Genomic DNA, 15,520 nt, shown 5'->3' with positions numbered 1-15,520 from the left:
ACCGCGTTGATAAGTCTGTTGCGGCGAGTGGCTGGCAGAACGTGTGGGACCGCCCCTTCCTTGGCCACGAAAGGAACGAAACGAACCCGTTTGCTGGCGCTGGGTCGAGAGACCTAAGGACTTGGCCGTGACCCTGGAGTCCTTGAAGCGCTCCAGCGCGTGGTCCGCTTTGTCGCCAAACAGGCGACTGCCATCAAACGGCATGTCCATTAAGGCATTTTGGACATCAGCCGAGAAGTTGGCGGATCTCAGCCAGGCGTGGCGACGAATCGCCACCGTCGTTGACATCGCTCTGCCCAGCGAGTCGGTCGTATCAAGACCACACCTGATGGAGTATCTTGCTGCGTCTCGGCCTTCAATCATAGCCTTGCCGAGCTTAGCCCGTACCTCCGGCGGGCATTAAGGCAGCCGGTCCGCGACCGTATCCCACAGATAGTGGGTGTAGCGGCCCAAGAGGCACGCGGTGTTGCAAGACCGCAGTCCCAGACTCAGGGACGAGAAGACCTTCTTGCCATACTGGTCGTACCTCTTTGATTCCCTGTCGGGCGGATCCAACGGGAATGCGGTCTGGGAGGTTGAGGCCTGGATCACCAGGCTCTCAGGGGTGGGGTGGGTGGACAGAAACTTGGGGTCGTCCGAACACGGACGGTCGCGTCTGGCCACATTCCTATCAACAGGCGAACCTGAAGCGGGCCTGGACCACGTGCCCAAAAGAACGTCAGTTAAGGCCTCGTTGAACGGCAGCAGTGGATCCTGTGGGCATGACTGCGGTTTGAGTACCTCAGTGAGGATGTTAGTCCTCACGGCCGCGACGGGGAGCACAAGGTTTAAGGCCTTGGCAGCCCTCATCAACACCACTGAATAGGCATCCCCCTCCTCTGTAGCCACGGTAGGAGGCGAGACAAAAGCCAGGGTTGGGGGAGTCATCCAGACCACTGGAGTCACCCAAGTCACCCGTCCAGTCCATGTCATACTGACACTCGCGTGTCAGAGGGTCCTCAGACCCCTCCCAACCCTCTCCGTATTCTACATCCTCACCATACTCGGAATCAACAATGTAGACCGGCTCCTCAAGGTTCACAGGCCCCATCGGCGTCGAGCCCGGCGCCGGGCGACGCCGGTCCGACTCTGTGTCCGGATTCGCAGAGGGATTGGGTGGCGCCAGGGGTTGCCCCGATGGAATCGGCGCCGGAGAGGCCGGTTGACCAGCCGGCGTCGACCCCGAGAGCCCCTGCGGCGCTGGGATCGGAGCCGTCGGCGGTGCCGGGGCTGGAGCACCCGACGGCGTCGAGGCATGGTCACCCGAGCCGCTGGGGCCCCCGGACGGGTTCACAGGGCCCGAAGGCGCCGCAGGACCCGCCGGAGGAGAAAGAGCCCTCATGGCTATGAGGAACCGTACTATCTCCTCGGGCGACACGCCCTGCCCAGGGACCGCAGGGTATGGAGCAGGCCGCGTCGGCGACTGTCGCGGAGCCGCGGGGGTGGGGCCACCCGAACCCCCGGCCGCGTCGTGGGGAGTCGTGGGTACGATGACGACGCCCCGACTTTTTGTGCTTCCTACCTGAGGAACCAGATGAATGGTGACTACTCCCGGAGCGCCCATTGACGGCTCCGCGACCGCTCCCTCCCTTGACCTCCGGCCGGACCGGGACCGCTCTCGACGCGGGGCCGACACCCGGAGCTCGAGCAGCTTGCGGGACAGCTCCCGTCTAGCTTTATTCGTCAAGGCCCGGCAGTCGACGCAGGCGTCCACGTCGTGGTGGGGGCCCAGGCACCGGAGACAGAGTCGGTGATGATCCGTGACCGACATCGTCCGGTCACAGTCGTCACAGTTCTTAAAACCGGGCATCCTACCGGCACCGTAGAAGATTCAAAGATCAAAAAACGTGGTCAAAAGACCGGATTACTGCTCTTCGGATCTGCGCTAACTGGCGCGGAAAAAAGAAGAACTGACGTCAGCGCGCGGAGGCGGCGTCTATATACTCCAGCGACGTCATCACGGCGCACGAGGCCGACGACGGACGCGGAGCCGCAGGGGACGCCTACCGACGCGCGGGGGTTCTGCTACGCAAAAGTTTCCGGATCCAGACTGACGCCTGGGGATATTCTAAGGTAAGGAATCTAATACTAACCTGTTTCTTTCAGATTTTTGCAATACCACATGGCGGTGGTGTTGTCCGTGAACACCTGCACTACACTTCCCTGGACAGAGGGAAGGAATGCCTTCAGTGCAAGTCGGATGGCCCGAAGCTCCAAAAAGTTGATATGGAGCAGAGACTCCACCGGAGAAGAGAGGCCTCTGATCTCCGCCTCTACCAAGTGGCCGCCCTACTGTGTGCTCCGGTTGGGGAAGGGAGAGGGATCTGCCATTGACCCAATCGCGATCCGTGAGCCACCACTGCAATTGTCGTGCAGTGCCCTCCGAGATCTGGACATGATCTGACAGGTTGCCCTGATGCTGTGCCCACTGGAACTTTAGGCTCCAATGCAGAGCCCGCATATGCCATCTGGCATGTTGCACTAGCAGGATCAGGAGGCCATCAGGCCCAGGAGCCGGAAGGTCATCGTGACTGAAACCCAGGATAGAGGCTGAAAGATCGGAATCAGACTGAGTATCCCAGACTCGCTGCTCGAGAGGATAGACCCGAAACCGCGTGGAATCCAGAACCGCTCCAATGAAGGGGAGCTTCTGAGATGGACTCTGGTATGATTTTGGCACGTTGATGGAGTACCCAAGCAAATGCAGGAGGTCGGCCGTAGTCTGGAGGTGGGAGACTACTGCCTGGGGCAAGCCCGCCTTCAACAATCAGTCGTCGAGGTAGGGGAAGACGGACACCACTGACCTGCGCAGATGAACTGCGACCACCGCCATCACTTTCGGGAACACCCAAGGGGCGCTGGTAAGGTCGAAGGGGATCACGGCAAACTGAAAATGCTCCTGGCCTACCGTGAACCGCAGGTAACGCTGGTGGGCCAGCAGGAAAGGGATGTGAAAATATGCGTCCTGCGCTACCATCCAGTCTCCAGGGTCGAGGGCAGCCAAGACCTGAGCCAGAGTCAACATCCTGAACTTCTCCTTCCAGAGGAAGCGATTGACGTTCCTGAGGTCCAAGATGGGGCGCAGGCCCCTTTTCTCCTTCTTGGGGACTAGAAAGTAGTGGGAACACCACCCACGTCCTACATCTGGCCCAGGAATGCGCTTGATGGCCTCCTTGGCCAAGAGGGCTGAGTGACTTCCTGTTGGAGAAGCGCAAAGTGATCCTCCAACATGCAGAGGAACGGAGGGGGCATGGCTGAAGGGGCAGACTCTAAGTGGGAGGGACTAGCCCTTAGGACGATTTGCAGCACCCACCTGTCTGAAGTGACAGAACGCCAGTGGGGAAGGTGATGCTGAATCCTGCCACCCACCGGCTGGGACTAGGAAGGCTTTGAGACGGATACTGCAGGAGCGGAGGTGGACTAACCTGCACGCTGGCCCCCTGTGCCACCACGGCGGCCACGCTGAGGTTGGTTCTGCGCAGGCTTCTCACTGAACAAATGTGTAGGAGCGCCCCTTCCATGGCCACAAAAGGAATGAAAAGTAAACGTGGACGGGCGTGTGGTGGACAGATCCCAGGACTTATCCGTAGCCCAAGTCTCTTTGAAACCCTTCAGCGCACTGTCTGCCTTATCGGCAAAAACAGGCGAGTACCATCAAAAGGCATGTCAATGAGGGAACTGTGGACATCCCCCGAAACCCCGTGGACTGTAGCCATGCGTGGCGATGTAGGGCCCCTGTCGTGGAGATCGCCCTACCCAAAGTCCAGCGGTGTCCAGCCCACACCGGTTGGCAAACTTTGCGGCGTCCTTCCCCTCCGCAACAGCTTGGGAAAGTACAGCCCGAACCTCCTCCGGGCACTGGGGCAGGGTCTGCGCCACCGTGTCCCACACAGAGTGAGAGTAGCTGCCCAAAAGGCATGCAGTGTTGACTGACCGCAGCCCCAAGCTGGCAGAGGAAAATTACTTCTAGCCAAACTGCTCCAGTTTCTTTGATTCCTTATCCGGCATGGCGGTAATGAATGCATTTTGGGAAGTGGAGGCCTGGATGACAAAGCTCTCTGGAGTCGGAGGATTCGTTAAAAAAGCAGGGTCACCCGGTGCTGGGCGAGGACACCTGGCAAAGTTCTTATCCACAGGAACCCCTGCGGCTGGTCTAGACCAGGTGCCCATCAAATCATCCGTCAAGGCCTCATTGAACGGAAGCAGAGATTCCATAGAACTTGCCGCCGGCTGAAATACTTCAGTAAGGAGGTTTGTTTTGAGAGTGACAGTAGGCAGATGACAGGACAGCGGAAGGAGACAGAAAACCAGGCTCAGAGGAGAGGTCAAGGCCACCTGCATCCTCCGATTCCACCGCCCACTCCTGTTCGGACTCGCCCTTCCTCCAGCGCCCGAGGCACAGGCTGCTGCGGCGGGGGAGGGACAGGGGAATACACATGCTCCAACGGCACCGGTCGGCCGATCCTGCTCTATGTCCCAATTAGTAGTCCCAAGCAGGAGCAATAGTATCCGGAAAACCGGAGGACGTTGCGGCGCTGGTGGAGTCGGCGGCAAGCAAGGGCCCTCAACTGGGACCGTGGGGCCCAAAGGCACACCGGCCGAAGACCTAAACCTGAAAAGGCGGTCCATGGCGGCGAGAAATTCTTGCACCTCGGCCGGAGTCGCCGACGGACCCGGATAAGGTTGGGTAGGCTGCGGGATTCTCAGGCTCCAACGGAGCCGGGGGGGCAGGAATAACCCCTGGCCCCCTCGTCCGGAAACTGACAGGGGACATTGGAAAGCGTAAACACTTCTTCGACTTTTTCTTGTGACGTCTCTTACCCGATTCCGAGGGTGAAGACTTCGACCCCGAGGAGCGATAATGATGGCGGTTGGTCCCTCGAGCGACCCCTGGACCTCGAACAGCGCGGAGACGACTGCGGGCCTCCAGCAACTTTTGGGACTGCTCCCGCAAAGCCTTCGGAGCCATGGCCAGACAGTCGGAACATGACCGGGAGTCTCCAAAAAGTTAGTCAAAAAGTGACTAGGGTACGTGCTCTAACCTGATCTGCGTTATTGCTGGCGCGGAAAAAGAACTGACATCAGTGCGCATGGGTGGCGCCTAAGTAGTCTCTGTGATGTCGTCTCGGCGTTAGGACGCAAGCGACGGACGCAAAACTGCACAACACCAGTTTCCGACGCGCAGGGGTAATGCTGACTAAAAACTTTCCGGATCCAGTCTGATGCCTGGGAATATTCTAAGGTAAGGAATCTATCACTAACGTGTCTCTTTCATAAAAGTTAATAGAGCTCCAAGAGTAACCAAAACAGAGAATACATGCAGGGGGTCTGGTAGGCAAGTTTAGCGGTCACTGCCATCACGTACATGTACATTACAGGATGTCCTTTATGATGCAACAGTTTTCAGAGACCAGTGCTTTAAGGTGACAGAGGATGGTGTTTTTTAGGACCCTGAAGCCTGAAATTATGACAAATGGTGACTCCAACTGTTTGTAAGGTCACCCAACTATCCAGACAAAGTTTAATTATGATATAGCTGTTACACATTAGGTGGAGTGTGAAGGAAACTTGTAAGTACTGTACACTGGTGTAGAGCATCGTTATAATAGCTCCCTATGCTGTAGACTTGTCGAATGATTCCCCCAGCTTGAATACTGTTGAATTGTTATCTGCATCACAAGGTGAGTTCCAAGGAGGGTAAAAGGGAGTTGACTGCTTAACATTCTTAGGGACCCTTTTACCATTATGGCAGCTAGGCAACAAAAGAAGTTAAAATGAAGATTTAGTGCTACCAAATTCATCAAATCCTGGTGTATAAACTTTTATGGGGATGGGTGAAGTAGTGTGGAAAGCAAATGCGTGCGATGACAATCCTCAATTATATAGATTGACAAATGTTGCAGAGTGTCTAATCAAAAGCAATATTATTACGACGGTTGCAACATAAAAGATGCCCTCTTACTGAATTTACAACTTTTAACACACCCTTCCCATTCAGAACACAACAAAAACATAAAATCTGTTTACAATAACTCATTCAATGCATTGAGGACAAGTAGGATGACCAGCTTTTAAAAACCCGAAAAATACGGGACAGTTCCCAAAAATAGAAGGACATGACTTTTACAGTATCTGAGCGCGACAGAATGATAGCGCTCATTAACATAAAAATTCAAAATACGTACTATAAAAATACATAAAAAGCAATTTGTAAACCCAGTATCATACCTGTTAATCCTACAGTTTACAGATTAGATTACTGGCTCTGTGTGTTCTTATGAAAAGCTAGCCTTTGATTAAATGCCAGTCAGCTGTGAGTTGGCTCCTTACAAACCTCAGGACAGCCAACACCACAGACTCCTGACGAAAATTTTTGTCTGTTATTCCACATGGAGCTCTCCCCCCAATTCTTCCTAGGGCGATCTCAGGCTGCCCTGCATCATGCTTTTCTAATGATCCCAAGGCAGGCGCTGCGTGATCTCTGTTGAGCTGCAGTGCTTCTCCTTTCCTTAGTCTCACCTGTGCAATGCCTGCGCCCATAAACCCCCCGCCGATCACCGCCACATGCTTGATGACCATGTTCTTTGCCTGTGGGCGCTGGAGGAGGACAACACGCAAACGAACTGCCGAGTGGCAAAAGCCATGGCTTGTTCAAATGTCCTGAGGGAGAATCCCTTGCTAAAGAGAAGACAAACCACGGGGACGAGTGACAGAAGGGCAAGATCGGTGTGGGAGGAGCCTGTCAGTGACTTAGTCTACCAGCCGCAGGGACTGTGGAAATAAAAGAGGGACTGATAGGGACAAACAGCTAGCAATCCGGACATCTTAAAATGCCAAATGTGATCAGAATCGGAACAAGCGCCTTGGGGATAAACACTTTCAAATACACTTTGCGCAATGGCCTTTTAAAAATATCTCAGGTATTATTTTACTCATTTTTTTGCATGTCCTACTGATGATTTTCCATATTTCCATTGTTTCTTTTAATTATAGTTTTTCTCGAGTAATGTTCCGCGCCCCTTTGTATGTTTACTATTATTATTATTATTATGTTTCTAGCATCGTTTATGCCCGTTTGCCTTTTCTATATCTTCTCATACCCGTCAGATTTCTCTGTCTGCAGTCCGTAAAAATCACATGCCAGCCGGGCGTACATACGTACCTGTTTACAGCTTCCAAACTCAGTATGGAAGCTTGGATGGGCTCTGCCAACGGAGTATACACAGACTCCCACGCATGGAGTCAACTCCGCTGAGAGACGGCCAGCGACTGAAGGTGCAAACCTCAAAGGAGGCAGGAAACGTTTGGGTGACAGAAGCGGTCGGACTACCAGGAGAATTGTGTACAACAGGACTGCATCACGCATCTGAGGAGAAACACTGCGTCTAATCACAGTGTGAACCTGACAGCTCAATGCAAATAAGGCGGAGAAATAAATAAACGGAGCATTGTGCCCCTCAAGCGGGCGCCGTGCTGTGATTTAAAGTAAAAAAGTAAATAAATTAACAGAGCATGGTGTCCCTAAAGCTCGCACAAAGCTCCAAATTGAAGTAAATAAATAAAAAAATAAATGGAGAGCGGTATCCACATTCAACTTAGAACATCGCCCTTCCCAGCCGGAATGACAAAAAGAAAGTGCTCACCCACTAATTAAAGGAGACAGTGTCACGCCGGAAGTAAAGGATCCAGTCTGGGTTGGCGAGCCAAAAGTGGACAGGGCAGTAACAAGGAGGGACTAAAAAGCCACCTTCACAATAGAAAGCCAGCATTTAGCCTAAGCCATGACGCAAGCCAATGGGAAAAACCGGCGGGGCTTCAAGACCCCTTCCGAAATCGTACCCATGACATTAAGCCTCACAGAGCGAGGAGCGCAAGGGGCCTTCAGCGCTAGGTCTGCGAGCCCTAAAAACTATGTCTCAAAGAGGCAGCGCATGCACGGTCTAGGCAAGCCCTATAAAGGTAGGTTTGGGCTTTGCCATTACTTAAAATTGCGAAGTCAAATTCAGCAGTTTAAAAATGCCTTTCAAGTCTGCAGTGGCAGACTAGGAACCATGCTTTACTCTGTCCCACTCAAGGTGGCATAAATGCTGCACGTCCTTGGGGGAAACTTCAATATACAGGCCCTGGATACCCGAGGTCCCTTATGCAACGGACTTACAAGTAAGTTAGGTTATGCCAATTGGGGACAAGCCAATTAAACGTACAATTTTACAGGCCAGAGCACGTGCACAGAGTCCTGTTTAGGAAAAGGTCCTATTTCGGCCCGCCCTGATAATATAACTCAATAATTTGTTAATGAGCCGGTAATTTAATAGACGACATGAATCTTAAATCTCGCACCTTATGTTTGGAAAGCCATTGAAGAAGCAAAATAATGCAGTACGTTGTGTTGTTATCAAACACTAATCAGTTATTGTCACGGTACAAAACAAAGGTACAAAGATTCAAATGCGAGGCATGTTCAAAGGACGTCATTGGGTACCAACTCCCGAGCTGTTAAAAGTAGCATGTCGTACACTATGGGAGAGTTTCCCTGAGGCACCTCCGACATTTCAAGCACTAGAAAACATTTTAGCCAGGGCTTCTCCACGTAAGTTAGTAACCCGTCTGTACACCACTTTGCAATGTCAGGCCCCAATCACGCACCCGAGATCCTTGCAGTTGTGAAACACTGAGTTGGGCCCCCCCATGCTGGAAGAACAATGGGAATATTGTTGTAGGCAAATGCTAGAACTATCTCCAAACTATAAATTACGCCTAATCCATTTAAATTCCTACATCGATACTATAGAACTCCAGTCAGTCTGCATAGAATGCAGCTGAGAGAGGATGCGGATGTTGGAGATGTGGTTTTGAACAAGCATCGTTCTTGCACATGGCAGGGGACTGCTCTAAGCTATCAGAGTATTGGGAGACATCTTAACGGCAGTGAACCAGATAGTTGGGAGGGCAGATATAGCCTCCCCACTATTAGGTTTTCTTGGCCTGGTTAAGGACACCATACCTCACAGACGCAAGTTACATGCCCTGCTGTTGCTGTACGCTCGGCGGCAGATTGCTCTGAGATGGGGCAGGAGGTAGGTACCAACTCTTGCCGAGTGGCTATCTGATGTCACCTATTGTCATACACAATTGGGTGTTTACTGGGAATTGATGACACCTGCCTCCAGACCAAAAAACATATGGGAGTCGTTTTTGCAATGGGCACAAGCCAGGGACAGCTCCAGCACCCAGAGTAATACTCCGGACATTAATTGCCAACCATGATTTTTACATTGCAAACGTTGTGGGGGATGTGGATTACATAGCAAGCTGCATAGATTGCATATTCGAAGTTAGTCGAAATCTCTGACAGAGGGAAAGAAGGAATGGTGACGGCATGTGAGGCCTTAGGAAAGTTTCTTGCCAATGTTCAGTATGTATAATGCAGGATTTACTTTACATTACAAACATGCACTCGCATGCTGAATACGTTCTAGATGTGATGCTATAACCGCTGTATGAACACAGTAGAGTGTAAGCTTGTAGAAATGTCAGTACCGGTACCTACTGGTTGTTTTGTTCTCTTCTCTAAGTTTTCTCCCCCTCCAACTATCGCCCCATTTCCCTCCTGCCTTACCTTGCAAAAGTCCTGGAAACCCATGTTACCACCATTTTGAGCACCCATGTTGAGGCAAATCATTGCCTCTCCCCCTGTCAAGCCGGTTTCCGTCCCCTGCACTCTACGGAGAAAGTGGTCATCTCAGTAATGGACAAACTGTGTGAAGGTATCGACACCAACCTTCCGCAAGCCTTGATACTTCTAGACCTGTCCGCCGCTTTTGACACGGTGGACCATTCCATCCTCCTCAACCGTGTCAGGGCGGCGGGCATAGAAGGCTTGGCCTTCTCATGGCTTGAGTCTTTTCTCTCTGGGAGAGCTCAAGCGGTCCATTTGGCTGGCTTCGCCGCGGCCTCCCGCAAGGTAGAGTGTGGGGTTCCCCAGGGCTCATCACTTTCCCCCCTTTTGTTTAACCTATACATTTTCCCCCTCATTTTTATGTTACAGCAACTGGAGGTCACTGTCTTCAACTATGCGGATGACCTCCAGCTAATTTTCAACCTGTCCCACTCATCTTCATCCGCCCTGAACGTCCAGACAGTAATGACGTTCATTCAAGTTTGGATGAACTGCAACCACCTCAAACTTAATCCGGACAAGACCGAGCTGGTCCTGACCGGAGGTGGTTGCAGTCCATGGTCCCCCTCTTTCTGGCCCCCTTCCCTTGGTGCCCCCCCACTCCCTGTACCCAAAGTAAAAACCCTTGGGATCCTTCTTAACTCTCAACTCACTGTCCACTCACAAGTTGGTTCCGTGGTTTCCTCCTGTTTTTTTTCCCTCAGAATAATCAGGAAAGTCTCCCGTTTCTTTTCTCCCTCTGCTCTAAAAATAATCGTGCTGGCCATGGTACTGTCTTGTATAGACTATGGCAACATAGTCTATAACGGGGCCCCTGCCTACGCGATCCACCGCTTGCAACTGGTACATAATCAGGCCGCCCGCCTGATCCATGGCCTGCCCAAATACCACCGGACCACCCCACTACTCAAATCATTACATTGGCTCCCTGTGAAAGAACGTGCCCTTTTCAAACTCGGTTGCCTCACCTACCAGGCCAGATCAGGCACTGCTCCCGAATCCATTTGCTCTGCCATTAAGCCCTACCTCCCAGGCAGAGAACTTCGCTCCACTTATTTGGCCCTCCTAACCATCCCCCGTTTTAAAAAACAGAAGGCGGGTGGAGCGAGATTTGCTGTCTTGGCTCCAGCCTTTTGGAACTCCCTCCCGGCTACCCTGCGCACCTCACCTTCTTACCTCCAGTTTCGGAAGGATCTTAAAACCTTCCTTTTTATGCAAGCCTACTCGACTTAAATCCCTTTAGCTGCTGCCGTCCACTGTTCACCACTAGCGCCATGAAACCGCTGGGTAAACGAGCGCTGTATAAATGTTTTTAAATTAAATTCTCCTCTGTAACATTGTGGAATATGCTGATAATGAGAAGATATATGTTAATTTGTTTTGTGGAAAATCAATAAACAAAGTTTAAAAAAAAAAACTTCTGAGCTGTACTTTAAAATGAAGTCAAGTGTAATAGTATGTGCAACAGAGAAACCATATTTGCCATAATGACAATCTATAAAGCCTGTTGCCATTTGAAGGGATTTCATTTTTTCTTTTAGTCCAGTGAAGCACCTTGGGATATTACACTCAAGGAGAAATTTGAGGGGAAAGAAACCCATGAGCCAATAGGTACACATTTGTACGTAATGCAGATCAGGTTTAGATGGTGCATAATTGCAGATATAGTATTTGTATGCTCTATGTTTTTGGCTTCTTCAAAAACAAAATGTTACATTTCATGGCGGATTCTATGCACAATTATGATTGTCGGTAAACGTGCTGCAAAGGAAATATAAAAGCCCAAACAAAAAGCACAGCAGAGGTGTTAATGCTGTGTCAACAGAAAGTGGTCAATAAAAAGCATTCTGTATGGAAATACACAGTGCAGAGCAACTAAAAGAAGACACTGCCCTTAATGAGCCACTTCCTTACATCTTCCCTTACATTACCTCTGTGCCCACGGGGTCTTCATAAGTGTTCAGGGGGTCGATCCAGGCTTCCACAGGGCCAGACGGAGAGTAAGACTTCCTGTAATTATCTGTTTCAAAGATAAAAGTGAATATATCAGTCTTTCTAGGGATTAATACCCAGTTAAGATCCACAAGAAGATGTAATTTCAATGATTCCACGAGATGGTAGGCACAAAAAAGCAATCACACCAATTTGCACCACAGGTTGGGTCAGCAGCTAAAACCCAGAAGAGTGTTTTAGTGCAAAGTTGATCAGATGCTTACAACTGAGCATGGTGATCCTTTGGGCTAAACTTTGGACTCTCCCTTTCTACACTAATCAGAGAATTTGAGGTTCACATCACCTTGTTTAATGGAAAAAATAGGGTGTCCAATACAAGTACAGTAGAAGTCAATTAACAGTTGTTTGTTTAGGATCATACACCTATTGCCTTTGCCAGCTGAGGCTTGGTTCTGTATGAAATAAGGAAAGAAAAAACTGCTGGATTCACATTAACTCGACTCCAATTCACTCCACTCCATTCTACAGTACTCCAATCTATGGAGAAAGGACTAGTGTACCTGTCTCAAATAGGATGTATCAAGCATTTTGGTCCATAAATATCAAGTGAATCCTCAAGACTATCGCAGTTGCTTTTAAATCAGCTAAGAATATAGGTGATCCTGTAATCTAGCAAGAAGAACATTAGTGCTTGCCCTAAACTCTCAGAGGACACTACATGAGAGATGAGCGAGTGATAGCAAGTCAAAGGGCCCCAACCCCTCCATATGTAGTGTGGCATCACACACTAGAGACACGGAGGATGGACTTTAATGTGACTGAGCAAGAGAGTTGAAGGAATTTTACAAGCTTCTCTTGTAAATGTGTCTGATGCAGTAATTATTTTTGCACAGTGAGTTTAAGGCAGTCAGTCATGTAAATATGAGTTAATGAGCTATTGGTCCTCGGAACTGAGGATCTAGTTTTGGGCTTCAAAAGTTATGTGTTCTTATCCTTTGAAGGAGTAGTTTTGGTTTCGAAATTACTAGTGACACCTCCCTTTTAGAACACAAAATGCACTAAAGTACAGACATCTCAGAGTGTGTTTTCCCCATATGGTTAAGTGTAAAGATGCAAAAATGTCTGAATGGAGTAAGGAAAGATTAGAAACAAAGCAATTATCACAGATGTTACATTAGTTGGCATGTGAATCTACATCACTAAAAGCTGCAAATCAACTGCGAAAGGTAAGTTGTCTGCTTGCAGCATGGGTAGCTGCTGATAAAATGCACTGTATAGACTGAAAATCAGAGCATCTCCCCTGAAGTGGGAGGCTTATGATGAAGATTAGAAGACATTTGAAGAAGTAGAATTTAAAGACAGTTTGTCCCAGGTTTGCTTCTTTGTTTCCAGGAAATGTTCACACAATGTTTAGTGTCTGTGTGGACAGTAAGAATAATGTTACTTACCCAGTAAGCATCTGCACTTGGCATGTAGACCTGTAGATTCACATGCTTTGCATACTTCTGCCATATAGCATTGGGTACGGATGTTTGCAAGTTGTTTTTCTTCTAAGCAGTCTTTCCAGTCATGTGGTAGGGGACTCCTCCTTTCGGTGATAGTGTGCATGGACATTGACGCACAAGTCACTACTTGTGCAACAATATATCTGTAAGAGACATTAGTTAGTGATAGATTCCTTACCTTAGAATATCCCAAGGTGTCAGACAGGATCCGGAATGTTTTTGCTTAGCAGTAACTCTGCGTGTCAGTAGGTGGCGTCCTGCGGTTCTGCGCGTCACTGGCGTCGCAAGCCCCAAGATGACGTCACGGAGAGTACATAGGCGCTACCCATGCACGATGACATCCGTTCTGTACACGACTTTCCGCGCCAGGAACACAGAGCCATGCAAGATACCGACCATTGGTGCATTACATTTGGGACCTAAAAGGGATGACCTTAACCCTAGTAATCAGTTCGCAGAACGGGGAGGATTGGTAAAGTGGTAAGGAATCTATCACTAACTGATGTCTCTTACAGATATATCGTTACACAAGTAGTAACTTGTGCATATGAAAGAGACACATTAGATTCCTTACCTTAGAATAGATACCCCAGCAATACCAACCCCAGTGGTGGGTCTGCAAACAAGATAACACCAGAAAGTCACAGAACAGAACGGCCAAAGAAGCCGTCTCTCTGGACTTGACGAACAAGTTACTTACCTTCGGTAACGATATATCTGTAAGAAACATTAGTTAGTGTTAGATTCCTTACCTTAGAATATCCCCAGGCGTCAGTCTGGATCCGGAAACTTTTGCGTAGCAGTACCCTTGCGCGTCGGTAGGCGTCGTCTGCAGGCGTCTCCTGCGGCTCCGCGTCCGTCGTTGGCGTCGTGCGCCGTGATGACGTCGCTGGAGTATATAGACGCCGCCTCCGCGCGCTGACGTCAGTTCTTTGCACACAGCTTTTCCGCGCCAGAAGACGCAGAGCCATGAGAGAACCAACACTGGTGCCTTTTGAAACTAGGGCCCTGAAAGGGATGTCCTTAACCCTAGGTATCAGTTCGCAGAACGGGGAGGATGGGTGGGTTCGGTAAGGAATCTAACACTAACTAATGTTTCTTACAGATATATCGTTACCGAAGGTAAGTCACTTGTTCATCTGAAAGAAACACTTTAGTATTAGATTCCTTACCTTAGAATAGATACCCCAGCAATACCAACCCCGGTGGAGGGTCTGCGAACCAATACATTCCTACACCAGAAAGTCCTGGAGGACAGAACGGCCAAAGAAGCCATCCCTCCGGACTTGACTGTCCAGGCAGTAGTGCCTCGCAAAGGTGTGCAGCGAGGCCCACGTAGCCGCTTGGCAAATGTCCTGCAAGGGGACTCCCCGGCCCAGGGCAGTAGTAGCCGCCGTGGCCCGAGTGGAATGGGCCCTCAGCCCAACAGGAGGCTCCTTCCGAGCCAAAGAGTAGCACGCTTTGATGCAGAGAACGACCCACCGTGAGATGGTCCGTTTATGTACCGCCCGTCCCTTCTTCGCACCCACGTAGCCAACAAACAGTTGGTCATCCACCCGGAACTGGCGTGTGCGATCCATGTAAAATGAAAGCGCACGTTTTGGGTCCAGACGGTGGAGCCGCTCTTCATCCTTTGAAGGATGCGGAGGCGGGAAGAAGGAAGGGAGGGGGATGGACTGCCCGATGTGAAAAGCAGAAACTACTTTGGGCAGGAAAGAAGGTCTAGTCCTCAGAACCACCTTGTCAGGATGGATGGACAAGAAAGGAGGTTTGACAGAAAGAGCCTGGAGCTCACTCACCCTCCTGGCAGAGGTGATGGCAACCAGGAAAGCCGTCTTTAAAGTCAGGAGACGGAGAGGGCAAGAATGAAGGGGCTCAAAGGGAGCACACATCAAGAAGGTTAGAACCAGGTTCAAGTCCCACTGAGGCATCACAAATGGAACAGGGGGATACATGTGTGTGATGCCTTTCAGGAACCTCGTTACAATTGGGGACTTGAACAAAGAAGGCTGATCAGGAAGCCTAAGAAAGGCTGAAAGGGCAGAAAGATAGCCCTTGATAGTGCCCAGAGCAGAGCCCTGCTGGGCAAGAGAGAGAAGGAACAGAAGAACCTCGGAGAGAGGGGCAGAAAGAGGATCCACAGCCTTTGCTGTGCACCATGCCACAAACTTGTTCCACCGACAGGCGTATACCGATTTCGTGGAGGGACGCCTGGCTGCCAGAATCACATTACAGACTTCAGGAGGCAAGTCAAATGGCCTCAACTGCCGCCGCTCAATCTCCAAGCATGGAGGTGGAGACTGGACAGGTTCGGGTGGAGGACCGTCCCCTGTTGCTGCGACAG

The 15,520-nt window shown here is 50.3% G+C and overlaps 1 protein-coding gene across 1 annotated transcript in view; it reads right to left on the bottom strand.

Annotated features, from left to right (window-relative positions):
- PRRC2A (proline rich coiled-coil 2A) overlaps nucleotides 1-15,520 on the bottom strand; it is a 1,005,169-nt gene that overhangs the window by 417,558 nt on the left and 572,091 nt on the right. The window contains exon 12 of the mRNA XM_086919885.1: nucleotides 11,650-11,738. Coding sequence (XP_086776011.1) covers nucleotides 11,650-11,738 — 89 coding nt within the window. The remainder of the gene's footprint in view (nucleotides 1-11,649; nucleotides 11,739-15,520) is intronic.

Source organism: Lissotriton vulgaris, chromosome 5 (assembly GCF_964263255.1).
Source record: "Lissotriton vulgaris chromosome 5, aLisVul1.2, whole genome shotgun sequence".
Taxonomy (NCBI): Eukaryota; Metazoa; Chordata; class Amphibia; order Caudata; family Salamandridae; genus Lissotriton; species Lissotriton vulgaris.
The sequence above is the reverse complement of the archived record's forward strand: the minus strand, read 5'-3'. Positions and strand labels throughout refer to the sequence as shown.